Below are 21,034 nucleotides of genomic sequence, written 5' to 3' on the forward strand. Positions count from 1 at the left end.
CTGATTGTGGACAGGACTGGTCTTATGTGACCCCAGTGCTGGTAACTACAGTTGGTCTGAACTGATAATTGCAATAATTGTATCAAGTCCAAAGAAAGAAATTTTGAAGCGCTTCACCCTACATTTCAGCTCTTACATACTTCCCATGCCCTCTCCCATGATGTTCTCTGAGCCTTAGAATGGGTGTATAAGCCACTGGATTATATATGGACTCACGACCATCACATGTTTGTACATCTTGGGCAGCGTTGATCTCAGCATTCACCAGCATTCATCATAGGGAGCAGCAGCTATGATTGAGACCGGAAGACACTTTTGTCTATGGGGAAAAGCATTGATATTTGGAAGTCAGTTTGCTGCTGTGTGAGTTCAGTTAATAATCAGAAATGCACCCCCAACATGGGCCTATGCCTCCCCTGTAGGTTATTAGCCAGACTTACAGCACCAGGCAGGGCCCCTGCAGCCCATGGTGTGGGTCTTGAATCTGATCAGAGGGCAGTTGGCTATCCTCAAAACAGTGAGGCTGCTATTGCCTACCTGGCTTTCCATACGGTTTCTTCATACTTTCTTATCTCAGTTAATTCTTCCCTCCAGCCCAAACCTACAGCTCCCATCCCCTGCCTCTCTTCCAGCCTAACCCTTTCTATTTCAATAGTCCCCTTCTTTACTACCTGTGTTTTCCTATTTGTGGAAGTTTGAATGTAACTGGTCACCATAAGTTCATAGAGAATGGCACTACTAGAAGAAGTGGCTGTTGGAGTAAATATGTCACTTTTGGGTGGGCTTTGAGGTCTCCTTTGCTCAAGTTCTGCTCAGTATGACAGTTCACTTTTTGTTGTGCTTGGATCAAGATGTAGAAATCTCAGACCCTTCTCCAGCACCATGTCTGCCTGCATGCCACCATGTTACCTGCCATGATGATAATGGACTAAACCTTCTAAACCATAAGCTATGCAGATTAAATGTTTCCTTTATAAAAGCTGTTGTCATCATCATGGTGTCTCCCCACATCCTAACTAAGACAGAAGCTGGTACCAGGAGTGGGGTATTGTTGTCATAGTCTTGACCATAGTTTCCTTTGGAGGAATTGGATATTGCTACTTTGGGTTAGGAAAGCAGTGCAATCCTTTAAACACTGCTTAATGGGCCATACTAGTAGGAACATGGAAGATTTGAACTATAGGGGTCTGGCTCAAGAGGTTTCAGAAGAGAACAATTTTAGTATGTTGCCTAGATCAAGGACACCACAGGAAGGCTCACACAATCAACTAACCTGGACTCCAAGGGCTAGCAGAGACTGAACAGACAACCAGGGAGACTGAATGGAACAGACCTAATCACTTGATATATATGTGACTGTTGTGTAGCTGGTCTTCTTGTGGGACTCCTAACTGCAGGAACACCGACTGTCTCTGACTCTTTTACTTGCTTTTGGGACCCTACTCCTCATACTGAACTGCCTTTCTTAGCCTTAATACAAGGGGAGGTGCTTAGCCTTGCTACAACTTGATATGTCAGGTTTTATTAGTACTCATGGGAGACCTGCCCTGCCCTTCCCTGAATAGAAACAGAAGAAAAGGGTATAGGAAGGTGGGAATGGGGAGAATGTGGAGACTTGAATGGGAGGATGGAAGGAAGGCTGTGGCCAGGACATAAAATAAATAGTTGAATTATATATGTATACACATACACACATATAAGGATTATGGACTTCACATGTAATTTGTCAAAATATGATGCTATGTTTTTTCTGTTTAGAAAACTAAAATATTGGGGCTGGAGAGATGGCTCAGAGGTTAAGAGCACTGGCTGTTCTTCCAGAGGTCCGGAGTTCAATTCCCAGCAACCACATGGTGGCTCACAACCATCTGTAATGAGATCTGGCTCCCTCTTCTGGCCTGAAGGGATATACGCAAGCAGAACACTGTATACATAATAAATAAATTTAAAAAAAAAAAAAAAACCTAAAATATTGTCACTTGCTAGTTCCACTTTACAATAATACCTGGACTAACAACTAGCCTCTTCAAAGACCATCTTTACTTTTGAACAACAAAAAAATGGATTCCAGCCAACACATGCAGAGACCCACACTCAAATATTAGGCCGAGCTCAGAGAATCCTGCTGAAGAGAGAAAGGAAGGACTGTGGGAGTCAGAGGAGTCAAGGACATCATAAGAAAATCCACAGAATCAACAATCCTGGACTCATAGGAGCTCATAGAGACTGAACCGACAACCAGGGAGCCTGCATTGGACTGACCGTGTATATATGTGACAGTTGTATGGCTTGGTCTTCTTGTGGGACTCCCAGTAGCAGGAACAGGTGCTGTCTCTGACCCTTTTGCTATCTTTTGGGATCCTGTTCCTCCTACTGGCTTACCTTGTTCAGTCTTAATACACAGCAAGGGTTTAAGTCTTAAACTCAACTTGATATACCATGTTTGGTAGATATCCACTGGAGACCTGCTTTTTACTGAATAGAAACAGAAGAGGAGAGGGGGCGGGGTGAACAGAGAAGAGGTGGTGTGAGGGACTGGGAGGAGATGGGGGATGGAAAACTGTGGTCCAGCTGTAAAATAAATAAGTAAATAAGATATTAAACTTGAAAAAAATGGATTCCAGTCGAGGTTCACATTCATTTTTACCACACACGCTGACTGGTTCCTGGTGTATCCTCACCACAAAAGGCTTTGAGCTTGTGGCGTTGAGGATTCTACTGTGAAGCAGCACCAGGAGACTTCTTGATTCCCAGACCTCAGTTCCCAGCTCTCCAGTACTTCCCATCACATGGTACCTACAGGATTGTCCTACTAGACCAGTACTTGCCATTCTGATTCCATCACACCTTAGAGCATTCGAATTCTGGAGCTGCCTATAAAGGGTGAGGGGGAAAAGAATAAAGATATTTACCCATACAATTTAATCATACAGGATAGGATTATGAGTATTAAATATTTCCTATGGCGTTCACTTTTATTTCATGAAAATACCATGGATAATAAAAGAAAATGTTTAAAGGAGCAAATATACACTACCCACCACCATGAAAAGGGAGGACCCAGAAAGGAAGTGACCACACAGCATCTTGTTAATTCAGGAACACAGTTAATTCAGATCCCAGGTCTCCACTCTTAGCTGATGCTCCTATGATTAAGTATTTTTTATGATGCTTCCTTTGCTGGAATATATATGTAGAGAGGATTTCTCATGTGGAACCAATTGACCTATTCCTTCTCTGTCCACTGACTTGAAACGTACCTCCCTGGGATTTCAAACAGCCATACATCCCAGAAAAGTAGTAGTGATGGATAACCTGTTGCTACAAGACTCCTGTGTTGTTGTGACTCTTTAATTGAATGAATGTCTGGGATGGGTCATTTGTCATCTCTGAACCAACGAATTCTCCACAAAGGATTCTCAGCATCAAATCAAACAGTGTCCATGGGTTCTGTACAGCACACCCTGCACTAGAGAGAATCCATTCACATAGACTCCTTTGCCCTCTTCTGACCCATCTCTGGAACCACAGGGAGAAAGTCCCACTAGGCAGACTGGCAGTCCTTACTGCAGGACGGCGGCTGTCATAGTCACCATCCTCTCAGGACCACTGTCTTCCCCCACACCACACTCCTCCTCTCCAGTTCTTCAGCTGCCATCTTCATGTGCTTGCTAGTCCATTCATTTCCCAGGATCCTCTCCTGTGGGAATCCACCTTAAGATGGGAACTCCTGTCACAGCCTCAAGCAAACCAGTGAGGAAGATGCAGTCCTCAGACACATGAGCAGCTCAGCAGACACTCAAGCCTTTGAGTGTGGTTCCTGGAAGCCATGCAACAAACACCTCAACTGCATGGACCACTGTGCTTGCAGTGGTGGGTTCTATAGAGGAGAGGAGGAAGAAAGACCCAGGTGGGTCAACAACATCCCCTTAACTGGGGATGTTTACTCCTTGGAGACAAGAACAGAGGACAGTGCAAGACCTCAGGCTTTTCTCAGATGAGTCTGATGACATCCGTTTGTCACTTTAAAAAGTGTGAATCTTATGTTTTTCTTCCAAAACAACCAAAACTGTGGTTTTGGAAACCCAGACCCCTGAAGTCTATCTTAAAAAACTCAGGAGAGCATGAGAGCAAACTCCCTCCCGGAAGATGCCTCCTCTCCTAGGTTTCCAGATCAGAGAGATGAATTCAGGCAGGCTTTTCTTTCATCACCTCACCGCCTCCCCAGCTCTCACTCTGGTTTTAACACTTTCTCCATTCTCTAGGCCTCAGCATAGTCCTGACCTATCTAAGAGCGTCTGGTTGGTTAAAAAAAAAAAAAAACTAACAACCATGTGTGAAACATAAGGTAGCATCATACTTAGGATGCTGGTGTATGTGCACAGTCTCTCATAGATCAACAGACACACAAACAGATTCAGACAGGCAGAGCAACAGGACAGCATTATCATACAGGATCAGTGTTTCCAAATGGAGAGATTAAAAAATGTCTAAGAAGAATGTTGTTGATAGCTGTACAAGGCTGTGGTGGGTCTATACAACACCATTGGACTTTATTAGTGAAAACAGCTAAAATTATTAATCTTGTGTTTTTACATTTTGAAACAATGGCAATTGTTTGCTTTTAAACAACAGGGAGATTATAAGTAATCAAACCTTTATGGAATAAGATGTCGCCTAGAGAAGGTGGGTGGCACCATCCCCGGTTCAGATAAAGTGTTGATAAGACTTCCTTCTCCCTGGATCTTTCAGTTTCCATGCATAGGAAGAAGATTCCAAGTGTAGGCTTGAAATGGATCTCCAGTCACATCCTGGCAGGGTCTCCAGTGCACCTTGCTCCACTGTGACCATAACACGGTAACAGAAGTTGTTGGTGACAGAGGCCCATGGCACTATCTAAAGATAGGGCTGGGGCAAGAACGGACAGGGTGGACTAAGACACAAGTGAAAGGGCTTGCATGGCCTAGATACTTGTCTGAATTCATCCTACTTAGAGTCCACTAAGCTCATGGGAGGACTTCGGTGATTTTTTTTCCCATCAAACATGAGAAATTTTCACACATTATGTTCATGCAGTTTTCCTGACTCATTTGCCATTACCTGCTGGACCTCTCACTCACACACATTGTACATATACACTATCCCAATCATATGTTGCCACTTGATGATTACCCTCTAGACATCTCACTCACATACATACACTATCCCATTCTAATGTGGGCCCATTTGTTTCCCTTTATTCTACTCACAAAGTCCTAAGGCAATCACACATTTATCAGTGAAATCCGCACACCAGCAAACACAATTCATTCATGACATAGTGTCCAATCTCCAGCACATATTTTCCATCTCTTGGACAGAATAGCTGTCACCTCTGAGAAAGGCCACAGGGAGCAGGAAGGACACTCACAGTGTGGCTGCTTGACAGTGTGACCTGGACCCAAGAAGCCCTGAGATAATGAGGTTGTGAGCCAAGTGTGAGGCAGAATGCTAGCCCAAGAGCCTGCTCCAATCACTCAAAAGTTGTTTAACTACCAGAAAATTGTGATGACACTATCAAGATGTAAGAAATCAGAAGTACAAATTGTGAAAGACTGGGACAGGATGCATCTAAATGATAATCAGTGGCAGCAGGAGTAACATTATAATCTAGCATCTTTCATTTGCTATGTGTATTACCTCATAGATTTTGTTTTAGTAGATATATTGGATCACACAGATTTTTAGTAATTATTCCAACATTACTGAATGGGTTCATCATTTGCAAATTGGAGACAGATGATACAAGTAAATTAACATGGGAACAAGATAATAATAAACCCTTTCATACCCATTAAGAAAAGAAAGAAGATGACAATATGTTAGAATATTTCAGCTTTGCTGTGACAGATGCTAAGTCAGCATGAGGACGGCATGCAGCTTACATCAGAGGTCTCCTATGTCTGTACTAAATGACAAGAATGTCCAGAAAAGCTAACTCAAGTGTCAGGTGAACTCTGGTGTTCTAAGAAGTACACTTGAGTTTTACATTAAAAGAACCTCCTTATAAAAACTGCAAGAGGAACAAGAGCTAATTCCTCAGGAGAGACAGAAAGAGAAGCTGGCTACTCAGCAGAGACACTCAGACAGAGAGGCTGGTTCCTCAGGGGAGACAGAGAGAGAGAGGCTGGTTCCTCAGCAGAGACACTCAGAGAGAGAGGCTGGTTCCTCAGGGGAAACAGAGAGAGAGAGAGGAGCTGATTCGTCAGCAGACACAGAGAACAAACAGAAAATCCCTTTGCCTCCATCACCTTCTTCCCTGGAGACCAGATTGCCTTGACAGTGTGGACAAGAGTAATGCAGACTCTGGGCAGGAACAGCACAGCTCTGTTTCTGTTCTTCATCTCTCCTTCCTGCCACTAACTCATTTGCTGACGAAATATTTTAAACCTTTGAAATGTCTTTATAGACTGGCATGGGACCCTGAATGTTCGTCTGTCAAGTCCGTTCTACTGGCTTCCCTACTCTGTCATTTCCTCACCTCCTCACAGTGTCATCAAGATCACACTAACACTTCATCCTAAGTCCTTACCCCACAGCCATCCCCCAATAGAGTTCAAAGCTCTTGAGATGGTAATAGGTGACCCAGCTTTTCCTAGGGTATTATCTTAGAAGGACACTTTTGAATCTTGAAATAAAGCCCTTGTGCTCTTGAAAAAAAATAAGATAAACATAGATAGTATTAGGGGAAGTAGAGATGTTACTTTTAAAGAAGATGAATACATGATCACAAATTCAAGACACAGAGGCATCATATTGAAATTCCCTGATCACTGACATGAGAAGGGGAATCCCTCTCTGCTTGATGTGAAAGCCTCAGGAGACTCCTGCTCCCTTCTCAGAGTCCAGCATTCCTCTGGGAATGTGGTCATGCTCACCAGCAACTCACTGACAAAGTGCTTCCTGTACATTCACCACACAGATGCAGCAAGAACTCACATCTTAAATATCACACAGGAAATAGTGGCCACTGACCCTGGCCCTCTTTCCACACCTAATGGTTTAAAAGTTGTGAGGCATAGACAGGTGACAATTGAGAACTGGTCAGACCCCTGAAGAAGATGTTCCTGCTCCTGTTTCTCCTGGTGGCTGTCCTGCCAGTCAGCAATGAAGGAGGTAAGCAAACATTCCCTTCCCTAGAGTCTGGCATGTGTCACCAGGGACACTTCCATAGTGCCCCAGTCAGGCTGGGTCTAAGGTCTGCTCCTCAATCGGTTCACCTGAGAAGTTTGCTGAGACCCAGCTCCTGGACTGGTTAAAGAGGGCTCTGAAATCAGCAGGAAATACTTGTAATGTCACCTGGTGAGTGAGATCTCAGTCATCTAACAGTGAGGAATTATAAAAATATCTGGGACCCTAGAGGAAAGATGCAGTTGAATATGAAGGCTGGAAGTTCCAATTGGCCAGACCTAAGAGATGGCAGCTTTATCCCAGGGCTGCAATCAGGATTTGAGACGAGAAGAACTGTCTATTCTGGTTCCAGGCTTCAATTCTTCCTTGTCTCTGTTCTTCTGAGCCATACAGGGCTCCATGACAGATCCCCACAATCTAACAGAGCCAGCAAAGTGTGGCTTCATCCCTGCTCCACAGCTTGATGGAAAAGCTGACACTGGATCCTCCTACCTATCTCCCCATCTCACTAGGATTCCAACTCCTCTGTGTTCTTCCTTCTAAGTGCTGAAGGTTATTTCAATGTCCTAGGAAGACAATCCAATGCTGAAGTTCAGTCTACACTGGGAATTCTCCAAGCAGCTACTGGCATAGGGCAATGAAGGCTTCTCATGGTTAAGACAATCTTGTTGTTTCTAAGTTGTAAACTATGTATCCTGACTCAGAATGGATAAAAGGCAGCCAGAGATTTTTAACCCAATAGACCATCATGTTTATTTCAGGCACAGCCCAGTGCTTAAGATAGCAGGCCTCCAGATGGAGCAGGAGACAGAGGAGCAACTGTAGTTGGTAGGATGTATTCTAGATTTTCTGAACAATGTATGCTGAATTCTTCCTTGATGTGAACATGAGCTTGAATTTGATTCAGGGAAAAGTCTCGACTCCGTCATTACTACAAAAAGAAATTGAAAACTAGTGGAAGAGTGACATCATGCCACAAGGCCGGGTTGAAAAACTACAGAAGCCAGGTCCCCTTTCTCAGTGTGTGACAGTCTCTACAAACCTCTCTTCTCCATCCATGTCAACTCCACAGACTCTCCTGGCATGAAATGTCCCTTATGCCAGCAACCAAGTGTGGTACAAGTTTCAAAATGCACAAAGGTATTCAGAACAAATACTCTCTTTCAGGAAAAATACTTTGGGGTACAGAGACCAAACCCCACTCCCGGCCCTACATGGCATTCATAAATTTTTATGACAGCAAATCACACCTGTGGCAATGTGGTGGTTTCCTGGTGAGAGAAGACATCGTAATGACAGCCGCTCACTGTAATGGAAGGTGAGGAGAAGCAACTGGGTCTTTGTTGCCTGGGACTGAACAAATAACTGGTATGGGTTGTCCCTAAAAATAGACCAATGGTCCAGATCAACCTCACCTTATCTCATTTGACCTAGGCTGTTACAGGCCACAGGACTGGGGTATCAGTGAAGGATCTGAGAAGCTGAGAAGCTTTCTGAAGACCTAGGACACAACTTTTCCATAAATTTTTTTGCTATTTGACTCAGCCAAGCTCTGACTTAGGCTGAGCCTTACACCTGCATTCCCGAGACTGATTCATTGCTCCTATGTTTACTTCATCCATTTTATTTTCAAGGAATATAACTGTAACCTTGGGGGCTCATGATATCAAGAAACAGAAAAACACACAACACATCTCAGTCGTTAATTCTGTCCCTCACAAGGACTTTAACCATACAATATTGGCCAATGACATCATGCTACTTAAGGTACCATTTTACTGATTATTTTTGGTTCGCTCCACAGGTTACTAGTGTATCAGTCCAGTGTTCTCCCCTGAGTGGCTGATCTATTATACCCAGGGCTATAGAATGGGGCTTTGGGGGGCTTTGAAAGTGGGGAAGGTGCAGGGAACCCCATCTATGGTTTAAATTTGCTGAGAGTGCCAGGCCTGAACTCTTATTTTCCATCTTTCTGACCAGCTGAAACACAAAGCTCGACTCAATAATGATGTGCAGAAAATTGACCTTCCAACGAGCCAGGACTGGGTGAAACCTGGGCAGGTGTGCACAGTGGCAGGCTGGGGAAAACTGGCCAATGGCAGTCTGTCTAACACACTTCAGGAAGTAAAACTAGAAGTTCAAAAAAGTCAGACATGTCAAAAAATATCCGAAAGCTACAAGGACTCCATCCAGCTCTGTGTGGGCAATCCCAAGGAGAAGAAGGCCACTGCTGGGGTAAGGACATGGTCATCTTCAAATGTTTGCCCAGAAACAGGGCCATACTGCACACACACAGCCAGGCCTTCTCCCTCTGTGCAACTGCTGCTAGTCTAGAAGCTACGTAGGGGTCACCTACAGGGATCTAGCATTTCCCTGAGCCAATCTTCTGTCCTTTCTCCATGGGAAAATAGGAAAGCTGGAGTCCAGTGAAACTGAAGAAGGACACAGCCAGGCAAGGACACTCCAGTTAGTGACTGACAGGGCTCATCAACCTCCATCCCACCAGGACCAAGGGTGATGGTAGCACTTAGCCTTTCCATCTGAAAACTCAGGGCTTACTGGGAACACAGAAGAATGGGTAGAAAACCAGTCTGGCAAGAGGTGATGATATTTACTAAGATTTCCCATTTTTCCATCCACAGGGAGATTCAGGGGGACCCTTTGTGTGTCACAATGTGGCCCAGGGCATTGTCAGTGGTGGCTTTAAAAACGTAAGATCTCCTGAGGTATTCACCAGAATCTCTGGCTTTCTACCTTGGATTCAGGAAAAAATGAAACTCCTTCAACAACCCTAGATGACAAGCCCTGTGTCTAGGGTAGTATCCAACTTCCTGGGGTACAGCTACCTGAAACTTAATAAAGAAATCTGTCTTCACAAAAGAGCTAACATCAGTCTCTTCCGAGAAAGCACATCTTTAACAATTTTGTTCACCAGATTCTTCTTCACCCTCCCCTGGTCTCATGGGCACTATCTCCAAATACTTCTCACTAAGCCTGGTCATACCGGTGAACTGACTGCATTCAAACAGCACTTATATAGACCATTACTGTCAGTCCTGGAGAGAACTACTGTCTCACAAGGATGCCTTCTTCCTTTCCAAATTCTTCTCCAAATTTCACAGACTACAAAGGGAAGGAAAGATCAAAAGCCCTTACCTCTCACTCTACCCATTCTTCTAAGGAATATCTATGGTCCTAGGAAGTCCACCGCTCTCTCAGGCTCCTCCCAGGTCTCCTGGTCCAGCACCCCAAAGTCTCTCTCCCCAGCTGTCCTCTCATCTCAGAACTGCATCCACCTCTCTTTACTTTGCCCTAAAGGACTCAGGAGATGACACATGACAGCTCCATCACCCAGATCAGGAGCTTTAGCAGAGGATCAGTGTTGTGTGACCTGTACAGTCACCTCCAGTGCAGCAGGGCCAGCCCAGCACTCTCATATACGTGTGTATACATCTTGTCCCAGAGCCCTGGTGTGAGCTGAGTCACGAACAATCCACTGAGCAATTACTGTCTCATTCAGCTTGTGCACCTAGTCATGGATGGCAACCCAATAACTATTTTTAAACAATTTCTCACACATATTCTATGCTTCTTGAACATTCTCAAAAACTGTTACCTCCAAAACATATTTATATACCTTAGGCTCTCCTCACAAATCTCTCCCTCACACACGCATTTATATCTTTGTATTAGTTTTATATTAAAAAAGATAAACTGTGGATATACAGCTCAAGATATTGATTTCCTCCTCTCCCAGACTCTATCAATAGCCAATAGTTCAGAGCTAAAGAGTGGGGTCTACCAGCTTCTCCCCATTTGTTGACTGATTGTTGACAGGACTGGTTTTATATGAGCCAATGCTGGTAACTACAGCTGGTCTGAACTGTTTATTGCAATAATTCTATCAAGACTAGAGAAAGGAATTTTTAAGCCCTTCATCCTACCTTCCAGCTCTTACGTTCTCCCCATGCCCTCTCCCATAATGTGGCCTGAGCCTTAGAAGGGATAGTATAATGACTGGATTATATATGGACTCACGACCATCACATATTTGTACATCTTGGGCAGCGTTGATCTCGGCATTCACCAGCATTGATCATAGGGAGCAGCATCTATGATTGAGACCGGAAGACACTTTTGTCTATGGGGAAAAGCATTGGTATTTCGAAGTCAGTTTGCTGCTGTGTGAGTTCAGTTAATAATCAGAAATGCACTATCAACATGTGCCTACTGCCTCCCCTGTAGGTTATTAGCCAGACTTACATCACCAGGCAGGGCCCCTGCAGCCCATGGTGTGGGTCTTGAATCTGATCAGAGGGCAGTTCATTACCCTCAAAACAGTGAAGCTGCTATTGCCCATCTGGATTTCCATACGGTTTCTTCATACTTTCTTATCTCAGTTAATTCTTCCCTCCAGCCCAAACCTACAGCTCCCATCCCCTGCCTCTCTTCCAGCCTAACCCTTTCTATTTCAATAGTCCCTTTCTTTACTACCTGTGTTTTCCTATTTGTGGAGGTTTGAATGCAACTGGTCACTATAAGTTCATAGAGAATGGCACTACTAGAAGAAGTGGCCTTGTTGGAGGAAATAACACTTGTGGGTGGGATTCGAGGTCTTTGCTCAAGCTCTGCTCAGTGTTACAGACTTCTTGTTGCCCTTGGATCAAGATGTAGAAATCTCAGACACTTCTCTAGCACCATGCCTGCCTTCATGGCACCATGTTTCCTGCCGTGATGATAATGGGCTAAACCTTTTAAACTGTAAGCCTCCCAAATAAAATATTTTCCTTTATAAAATATGTTGTCATTATGGTGTCTCTTCACAGCAACATAAACCCTAAGGCAGAAGTTGGTACCAGGAGTAGGGTATTGTTTTCATAGGCTTGACCATGGTTTTCTTTGGAGGAATTTGAACTTTGCTACTTTGAGTTAGGAAAGCAGTGCAATGCTTTAAGCACTGCTTAATGGACCATACTAGTAGGAACATGGAAGATTTGAACTGTAGTGGTCTGGCTAAAGGGGTTCATAGGAGAAGAATTCTAGTATGTTGCCTAGATCAAGGACACCATGGGAAGGCTCACACAATCAACTAACCTTTGTTCATAGCGGCTAGCGGAGGCTAAAGAGAAGCCAGGGAGCCTACATGGAACTGACCTAATCACTTTGCATATATGTGACTGTTGTGTAGCTTGGTCTTCTTGTGGGACTCCTAACAGCAGAAACAGTGACTGTCTGACTCTTACTCACTTTTGGAACCTTACTCCTCATACTGAATTGACTTGCCCAGCCTTAATACAAGGGAAGATGCTTAGTCTTACTGCAACTTGATATACCAAGTTTTATTGATACTCATGGGAGACCTGCCCTGTCCTGCCCTGGATAGAAACAGAAGAAAAAATGATTGGGGGTGGGATGCGAGAGTGACTGGGATACTCTGATGGGAGGATGGAGGGGACACTGTGACTAGGATGTAAAATAAATAGATTAATAATATATATACATATACATAAGGAATATGGACCTCACATGTAATTTGTTAAAATATGATGCCATGTTTTTTCTGTTTAGAAAACTAAAATATTGTCACTTGCTAGTTCCATTTTACAATAATACCTGGACTAATTACTAGCCTCTTCAGAAGACCCTTCTTAACTTTTGAATGTCAACAAAATGGATTCCAATTAACAGATATAGAGACCCACACTCAAATATTAGGCTGAGCTTAGGGAATTCTGCTGAAGAGAGAAACAAAGGACTGTGGGAGTCAGAGGAGTCAAAGACATCACAAGAAAATCCACAGAATCAGCAATCCTGAGCTCATAGAGACTGAACTGAAGGCAGGGAGCCTGCATTAGACTGACTGTGCATATATGTGACAGTTGTGTGGCTTGGTCCTCTTGTGGGACTCCCAGTAGCAGGAACAGGTGCTGTCTCTGACCCTTTTGCTGACTTTTGTATCCTGTTCCTTCTACTAGCTCACCTTGTCCAGCCTTAATACAAGGCAAGGTGCTAAGTTTTTCTGCAACTTGATATACCATGTTTGGTAGATATCCACTGGAGGCCTGCCCTTTACTCAATAGATACAGAAGAGGAGAGGGGCTGCAGGGTGATCAGAGAAGAGGTGGTGTGAGGGACTGGGAGGAGATGGGGGATGGAAAACTGTGGTCCAGCCGTAAAATAAATAAGTAAATAATATATTAAACTTGAAAGAAATGGATTCCAATCAAGGTTCACATTCACTTTGACCACAGACACTGGTTCCTGGTGTATCCTCATCACAAAAGGCTTTGAACTTGGGATACTGAGGATTCTACTACGAAGCAGCACCAGCAGTCTGCTTGATTCCCAGGCCTCAGTTCCCAGCTCTCCAGTAATTCCCATCACATGGTACCTACAGGATTGTCCTGCTAGACTAGTACTTGCCATTTTGATTCCATCACACCTTAGAGCATTCCAATTCTGGAGCTGCTTATAAAGGATGGAGGAAAAAAAGAATAAAGAAACCCATCTCATATCATTTAATTAGAGAGGACCATGAGTATTTAATATTTGCTATGGCATTTACTTTTATTTCATGAAAATATCATGGTAAACAAAAGAAAATGTTTAAAGGAGCAAATACACACTACCCACCACCATGAAATGGGAGGACCCAGAAAGGAAGTGACCACACAGCATCTTGTTAGTTAATTCAGGAACACAGTTAATTCAGATCCCAGGTCTCCACTCTTAGCTGATGCTCCTATGATTAAGTATTTTTTATGATGCCTCCTCTGCTCAAATATGTATGTAGAGCGGATTTCTCATGTGGAACCAATTGACCTATTCCTTCTCTGTCCACTGACTTGAAACCTACCTCCCTGGGATTTCAAACAGCCACACATCCCAGAAAAGTAGTAGTGATGGATAACCTGTTGCTACAAGACTCCTGTGTTGTTGTGACTCTTTAATTGAATGAATGTCTGGAATGGGTCATTTGTCATCTCTGAACCAACGAATTCCCTCAAAAGATTCTCAGCATCAAATCAAACAGTGTCCATGGGTTCTGTACAGCACACCCTGCACTAGGGAGCATCCATTCACATAGACTCCTTTGCCCTCTTCTGACCCATCTCTGGAACCACAGGGAGAAAGTCCCACTAGGCAGACTGGCAGTCCTTACTGCAGGACGGCTGTCATAGTCACCATCCTCTCAGGACCACTGTCTTCCCCCACACCACACTCCTCCTCTCCAGTTCTTCAGCTGCCATCTTCATGTGCTTGCTAGTCCATTCATTTCCCAGGATCCTCTCCTGTGGGAATCCACCTTAAGATGGGAACTCCTGTCACAGCCTCAAGCAAACCGGTGAGGATGATGTAGTCCTCAGACACATGAGCAGCTCAGCAGACACTCAAGCCTTTGAGTGTGGTTCCTGGAAGCCATGCAGCAAACACCTCAACTGCATGGACCACTGTGCTTGCAGTGGTGGGTTCTATAGAGGAGAGGAGGAAGAAAGACCCAGGTGGGTCAACAACATCACCTTAACTGGGGATGTTTACTCCTTGGAGACAAGAACAGAGGACAGTGCAAGACCTCAGGCTTTTCTCAGATGAGTCTGATGACATCCGTTTGTCACTTTAAAAAGTGTGAATCTCATGTTTTTCTTCCAAAACAACCAAAACTGTGGTTTTGGAAACCCAGACCCCTGAAGTCTATCTTAAAAAACTCAGAAGAGCATGAGAGCAAACTCCCTCCCGGAAGATGCCTCCTCTCCTAGGTTTCCAGATCAGAGAGATGAATTCAGGCAGGCTTTTCTTTCATCACCTCACCCCCTCCCCAGCTCTCACTCTGGTTTTAACACTTTCTCCATTCTCTAGGCCTCAGCATAGTCCTGACCTATCTAAGAGCGTCTGGTTGGTTAAAAAAAAAAAAAAACTAACAACCATGTGTGAAACATAAGGTAGCATCATACTTAGGATGCTGGTGTATGTGCACAGTCTCTCATAGATCAACAGACACACAAACAGATTCAGACAGGCAGAGCAACAGGACAGCATTATCATACAGGATCAGTGTTTCCAAATGGAGACATTAAAAAATGTCTAAGAAGAATGTTGTTGATAGCTGTACAAGGCTGTGGTGGGTCTATACAACACCATTGGACTTTATTAGTGAAAACAGCTAAAATTATTAATCTTGTGTTTTTATATTTTGAAACAATGGCAATTGTTTGCTTTTAAACAACAGTGAGATTATAAGTAATCAAACCTTTATGGAATAAGATGTCCCCTAGAGAAGGTGGGTGGCACCATCCCCGGTTCAGATAAAGTGTTGATAAGACTTCCTTCTCCCTGGATCTTTCAGTTTCCATGCATAGGAAGAAGATTCCAAGTGTAGGCTTGGCATGGGTCTCCAGTCACATCCTGGCAGGGTCTCCAGTGCAACTTGCTCCACTGTGACCATAACACGGTAACAGAAGTTGTTGGTGACAGAGGCCCATGGCACTATCTAAAGATAGGGCTGGGGCAAGAACGGACAGGGTGGACTAAGACACAAGTGAAAGGGCTTGCATGGCCTAGATACTTGTCTGAATTCATCCTACTTAGAGTCCACTAAGCTCATGGGTGGACTTCGGTGATTTTTTTTCCCATCAAACATGAGAAATTTTCACACATTATGTTCATGCAGTTTTCCTGACTCATTTGCCATTACCTGCTGGACCTCTCACTCACACACATTGTACATATACACTATCCCAATCATATGTTGCCACTTGATGATTACCCTCTAGACATCTCACTCACATACATACACTATCCCATTCTAATGTGGGCCCATTTGTTTCCCTTTATTCTACTCACAAAGTCCTAAGGCAATCACACATTTATCAGTGAAATCCGCACACCAGCAAACACAATTCATTCATGACATAGTGTCCAATCTCCAGCACATATTTTCCATCTCTTGGACAGAATAGCTGTCACCTCTGAGAAAGGCCACAGGGAGCAGGAAGGACACTCACAGTGTGGCTGCTTGACAGTGTGACCTGGACCCAAGAAGCCCTGAGATAATGAGGTTGTGAGCCAAGTGTGAGGCAGAATGCTAGCCCAAGAGCCTGCTCCAATCACTCAAAAGTTGTTTAACTACCAGAAAATTGTGATGACACTATCAAGATGTAAGAAATCAGAAGTACAAATTGTGAAAGACTGGGACAGGATGCATCTAAATGATAATCAGTGGCAACAGGAGTAACATTATAATCTAGCATCTTTCATTTGCTATGTGTATTACCTCATAGATTTTGTTTTAGTAGATATATTGGATCACACAGATTTTTAATAATTATTCCAACATTACTGAATGGGTTCATCATTTGCAAATTGGAGACAGATGATACAAGTAAATTAACATGGGAACAAGATAATAATAAACCCTTTCATACCCATTAAGAGAAGAAAGAAAATGACAATATGTTAGAATATTTCAGCTTTGCTGTGACAGATGCCAAGTCAGCATGAGGATGGCATGCAGGTTACATCAGAGGTCTCCTATGTCTGTACTAAATGACAAGAATGTCCAGAAAAGCTAACTCAAGTGTCAGGTGAACTCTGGTGTTCTAAGAAGTACACTTGAGTTTTACATTAAAAGAACCTCCGTATAAAAACTGCAAGAGGAACAAGAGCTAATTCCTCAGGAGAGACAGAAAGAGAAGCTGGCTACTCAGCAGAGACACTCAGACAGAGAGGCTGGTTCCTCAGGGGAGACAGAGAGAGAGAGGCTGGTTCCTCAGGGGAGACAGAGAGAGAGAGGCTGGTTCCTCAGCAGAGACATTCAGAGAGAGAGGCTGGTTCCTCAGGGGAGACAGAGAGAGAGAGGCTGGTTCCTCAGGGGAGACAGAGAGAGAGAGAGGAGCTGATTCGTCAGCAGAGACAGAGAACAAACAGAAAATCCCTTTGCCTCCATCACCTTCTTCCCTGGAGACCAGATTGCCTTGACAGTGTGGACAAGAGTAATGCAGACTCTGGGCAGGAACAGCACAGCTCTGTTTCTGCTCTTCATCTCTCCTTCCTGCCACTAACTCCTTTGCTGGCGAAATAATTTAAACCTTTGAAATGTCTTTGTAGACTGGCATGGGACCCTGAATGTTCGTCTGTCAAGTCCATTCTACTGGCTTCCCTACTCTGTCATTTCCTCACCTCCTCACAGTGTCATCAACATCACACTAACACTTCATCCTAAGTCCTTACCCCACAGCCATCCCCCAATAGAGTTCAAAGCTCTTGAGATGGTAATAGGTGACCCAGCTTTTCCTAGGGTATTATCTTAGAAGGACACTTTTGAATCTTGAAATAAAGCCCTTGTGCTCTTGAAAAAAAATAAGCTAAACATAGATAGTATTAGGGGAAGTAGAGATGTTACTTTTAAAGAAGATGAATACATGATCACAAATTCAAGACACAGAGGCATCATATTGAAATTCCCTCATCACTGACATGAGAAGGGGAATCCCTCTCTGCTTGATGTGAAAGCCTCAGGAGACTCCTGCTCCCTTCTCAGAGTCCAGCATTCCTCTGGGAATGTGGTCATGCTCACCAGCAACTGACTGACAAAGTGCTTCCTGTACATTCACCACACAGATGCAGCAAGAACTCAGATCTTAAATATCACACAGGAAATAGTGGCCACTGACCCTGGCCCTCTTTCCACACCTCATGGTTTAAAAGTTGTGAGGCATAGACAGGTGACAATTGAGAACTGGTCAGACCCCTGAAGAAGATGTTCCTGCTCCTGTTTCTCCTGGTGGCTGTCCTGCCAGTCAGCAATGAAGGAGGTAAGCAAACATTCCCTTCCCTAGAGTCTGGCATGTGTCACCAGGGACACTTCCATAGTGCCCCAGTCAGGCTGGGTCTAAGGTCTGCTCCTCACTCGGTTCACCTGAGAAGTTTGCTGAGACCCAGCTCCTGGACTGGTTAAAGAGGGCTCTGAAATCAGCAGGAAATACTTGTAATGTCACCTGGTGAGTGAGATCTCAGTCATCTAACAGTGAGGAATTATAAAAATATCTGGGACCCTAGAGGAAAGATGCAGTTGAATATGAAGGCTGGAAGTTCCAATTGGCCAGACCTAAGAGATGGCAGCTTTATCCCAGGGCTGCAATCAGGATTTGAGACGAGAAGAACTGTCTATTCTGGTTCCAGGCTTCAATTCTTCCTTGTCTCTGTTCTTCTGAGCCATACAGGGCTCCATGACAGATCCCCACAATCTAACAGAGCCAGCAAAGTGTGGCTTCATCCCTGCTCCACAGCTTGATGGAAAAGCTGACACTGGATCCTCCTACCTATCTCCCCATCTCACTAGGATTCCAACTCCTCTGTGTTCTTCCTTCTAAGTGCTGAAGGTTATTTCAATGTCCTAGGAAGACAATACTATGCTGAAGTTCATTCTACACTGGGAATTCTCCAAGCAGCTACTGGCATAGGGCAATGAGGGCTTCTCATGGTTAAGACAATCTTGTTGTTTCTAAGTTGTAAACTATGTATCCTGACTCAGAATGGAGAAAAGGCAGCCAGAGATTTTTAACCCAATAGACCATCATGTTTATTTCCCGCACAGCCCAGTGCTTAAGATAGCAGGCCTCCAGATGGAGCAGGAGACAGAGGAGCAACTGTAGTTGGTAGGATGTATTCTAGATTTTCTGAACAATGTATGCTGAATTCTTCCTTAATGTGAACATGAGCTTGAATTTGATTCAGGGAAAAGTCTCGACTCCATCATTACTACAAAAAGAAATTGAAAACTAGTGGAAGAGTGACATCATGCCACAAGGCCGGGTTGAAAAACTACAGAAGCCAGGGCCCCTTTCTCAGTGTGTGACAGTCTCTACAAAACTCTCTTCTCCATCCATGTCAACTCCACAGACTCTCCTGGCATGAAATGTCCCTTATGCCAGCAACCAAGTGTGGTACAAGTTTCAAAATGCACAGAGGTATTCAGAACAAATACTCTCTTTCAGGAAAAATACTTTGGGGTACAGAGACCAAACCCCACTCCCGGCCCTACATGGCATTCATAAATTTTTATGACAGCAAATCACACTTGTGGCAATGTGGTGGTTTCCTGGTGAGAGAAGACATCGTAATGACAGCCGCTCACTGTAATGGAAGGTGAGGAGAAGCAACTGGGTCTTTGTTGCCTGGGACTGAACAAATAACTGGTATGGGTTGTCCCTAAAAATAGACCAATGGTCCAGATCAACCTCACCTTATCTCATTTGACCTAGGCTGTTACAGGCCACAGGACTGGGGTATCAGTGAAGGATCTGAGAAGCTGAGAAGCTTTCTGAAGACCTAGGACACAACTTTTCCATAAATTTTTTTGCTATTTGACTCAGCCAAGCTCTGACTTAGGCTCAGCCTTATACCTGCATTCCCGAGACTGATTCATTGCTCCTATGTTTACTTCATCCATTTTATTTTCAAGGAATATAACTGTAACCTTGGGTGCTCATGATATCAAGAAACAGAAAAACACACAACACATCTCGGTCGTTAATTCTGTCCCTCACAAGGACTTTAACCATACAATATTGGCCAATGACATCATGCTACTTAAGGTACCATTTTACTGATTATTTTTGGTTTGCTCCACAGGTTACTAGTGTATCAGTCCAGTGTTCTCCCCTGAGTGGCTGATTTATTATACCCAGGGCTATAGAATGGGGCTTTGGGGGGCTTTGAAAGTGGGGAAGGTGCAGGGAACCCCATCTGTGGTTTAAATTTGCTGAGAGTGCCAGGCCTGAACTCTTATTTTCCATCTTCCTGATCAGCTGAAACACAAAGCTCGACTCAATAATGTTGTGCAGAAAATTGACCTTCCAAAGAGACAGGACTGGGTGAAACCTGGGCAGGTGTGCACAGTGGCAGGCTGGGGAAAACTGGCCAATGGCAGTCTGTCTAACACACTTCAGGAAGTAAAACTAGAAGTTCAAAAAAGTCAGACATGTCAAAAAATATCCGAAAGCTACAAGGACTCCATCCAGATCTGTGTGGGCAATCCCAAGGAGAAGAAGGCCACTGCTGGGGTAAGGACATGGTCATCTTCAAATGTTTGCCCAGAAACAGGGCCATACTGCACACACACAGCCAGGCCTTCTCCCTCTGTGCAACTGCTGCTAGTCTAGAAGCTACGTAGGGGTCACCTACAGGGATCTAGCATTTCCCTGAGCCAATCTTCTGTCCTTTCTCCATGGGAAAATAGGAAAGCTGGAGTCCAGTGAAAGTGAAGAAGGACACAGCCAGGCAAGGACAGTCCAGTAGTGACTGACAGGGCTCATCAACCTCCATCCCACCAGGACCAAGGGTGATGATGGCACTTAGCCTTTCCATCACTTAGCCTGAAAACTCAGGGCTTACTGGGAACACAGAAGAATGGGTAGAAAACCAGTCTGGCAAGAGGTGATGATATTTACTAAGATTTCCCATTTTTCCATCCACAGGGAGATTCAGGGGGACCCTTTGTGTGTCACAATGTGGCCCAGGGCATTGTCAGTGGTGGCTTTAAAAACATAAGATCTCCTGAGGTATTCACCAGAATCTCTGGCTTTCTACCTTGGATTCAAGAAAAAATGAAACTCCTTCAACAACCCTAGATGACAAGCCCTGTGTCTAGGGTAGTATCCAACTTCCTGGGGTACAGCTACCTGAAACTTAATAAAGAAATCTGTCTTCACAAAAGAGCTAACATCAGTCTCTTCCGAGAAAGCACATCTTTAACAATTTTGTTCACCAGATTCTTCTTCACCCTCCCCTCGTCTCATGGGCACTATCTCCAAATACTTCTCACTAAGCCTGTTCATACCGGTGAACTGACTGCATTCAAACAGCA

General features: G+C 44.1%; 2 protein-coding genes across 2 annotated transcripts; both read left to right on the plus strand.

The window, feature by feature from the left end:
* Positions 1 to 7,100: 7,100 nt before the first annotated feature.
* LOC131919978 (mast cell protease 8-like) lies at positions 7,101 to 9,965 on the plus strand. The gene is made up of 5 exons (XM_059274398.1): positions 7,101 to 7,155; positions 8,338 to 8,488; positions 8,805 to 8,937; positions 9,151 to 9,405; positions 9,813 to 9,965. The coding sequence occupies exons 1-5, from the start codon at positions 7,101 to 7,103 to the stop codon at positions 9,963 to 9,965; spliced, it is 747 nt and encodes a 248-aa protein (XP_059130381.1).
* Positions 9,966 to 17,926: 7,961 nt separating this feature from the next.
* LOC131919979 (mast cell protease 8-like) lies at positions 17,927 to 20,798 on the plus strand. Its single transcript, XM_059274399.1, has 5 exons — positions 17,927 to 17,981; positions 19,164 to 19,314; positions 19,631 to 19,763; positions 19,977 to 20,231; positions 20,646 to 20,798. Exons 1-5 carry the CDS (start codon positions 17,927 to 17,929, stop codon positions 20,796 to 20,798), a joined length of 747 nt encoding a protein of 248 aa, XP_059130382.1.
* Positions 20,799 to 21,034: the final 236 nt, after the last annotated feature.

Source organism: Peromyscus eremicus, chromosome 9 (genome assembly GCF_949786415.1).
Source record: "Peromyscus eremicus chromosome 9, PerEre_H2_v1, whole genome shotgun sequence".
Classification (NCBI taxonomy): domain Eukaryota; kingdom Metazoa; phylum Chordata; class Mammalia; order Rodentia; family Cricetidae; genus Peromyscus; species Peromyscus eremicus.

Bases quoted from the DNA above. Each gene is read 5' to 3' on its own strand.
- LOC131919978 (XM_059274398.1), top strand. From the start codon at position 7,101: ATGTTCCTGCTCCTGTTTCTCCTGGTGGCTGTCCTGCCAGTCAGCAAT. The intron at 7,156-8,337 runs GTAAGCAAACAT...ACTCTCTTTCAG, and splicing joins GCCAGTCAGCAATGAAGGAG to GAAAAATACTTTGGGGTACA. The intron at 8,938-9,150 runs GTACCATTTTAC...CTTTCTGACCAG, and splicing joins ATGACATCATGCTACTTAAG to CTGAAACACAAAGCTCGACT.
- LOC131919979 (XM_059274399.1), top strand. From the start codon at position 17,927: ATGTTCCTGCTCCTGTTTCTCCTGGTGGCTGTCCTGCCAGTCAGCAAT. The intron at 17,982-19,163 runs GTAAGCAAACAT...ACTCTCTTTCAG, and splicing joins GCCAGTCAGCAATGAAGGAG to GAAAAATACTTTGGGGTACA. The intron at 19,315-19,630 runs GTGAGGAGAAGC...TTTATTTTCAAG, and splicing joins GCCGCTCACTGTAATGGAAG to GAATATAACTGTAACCTTGG.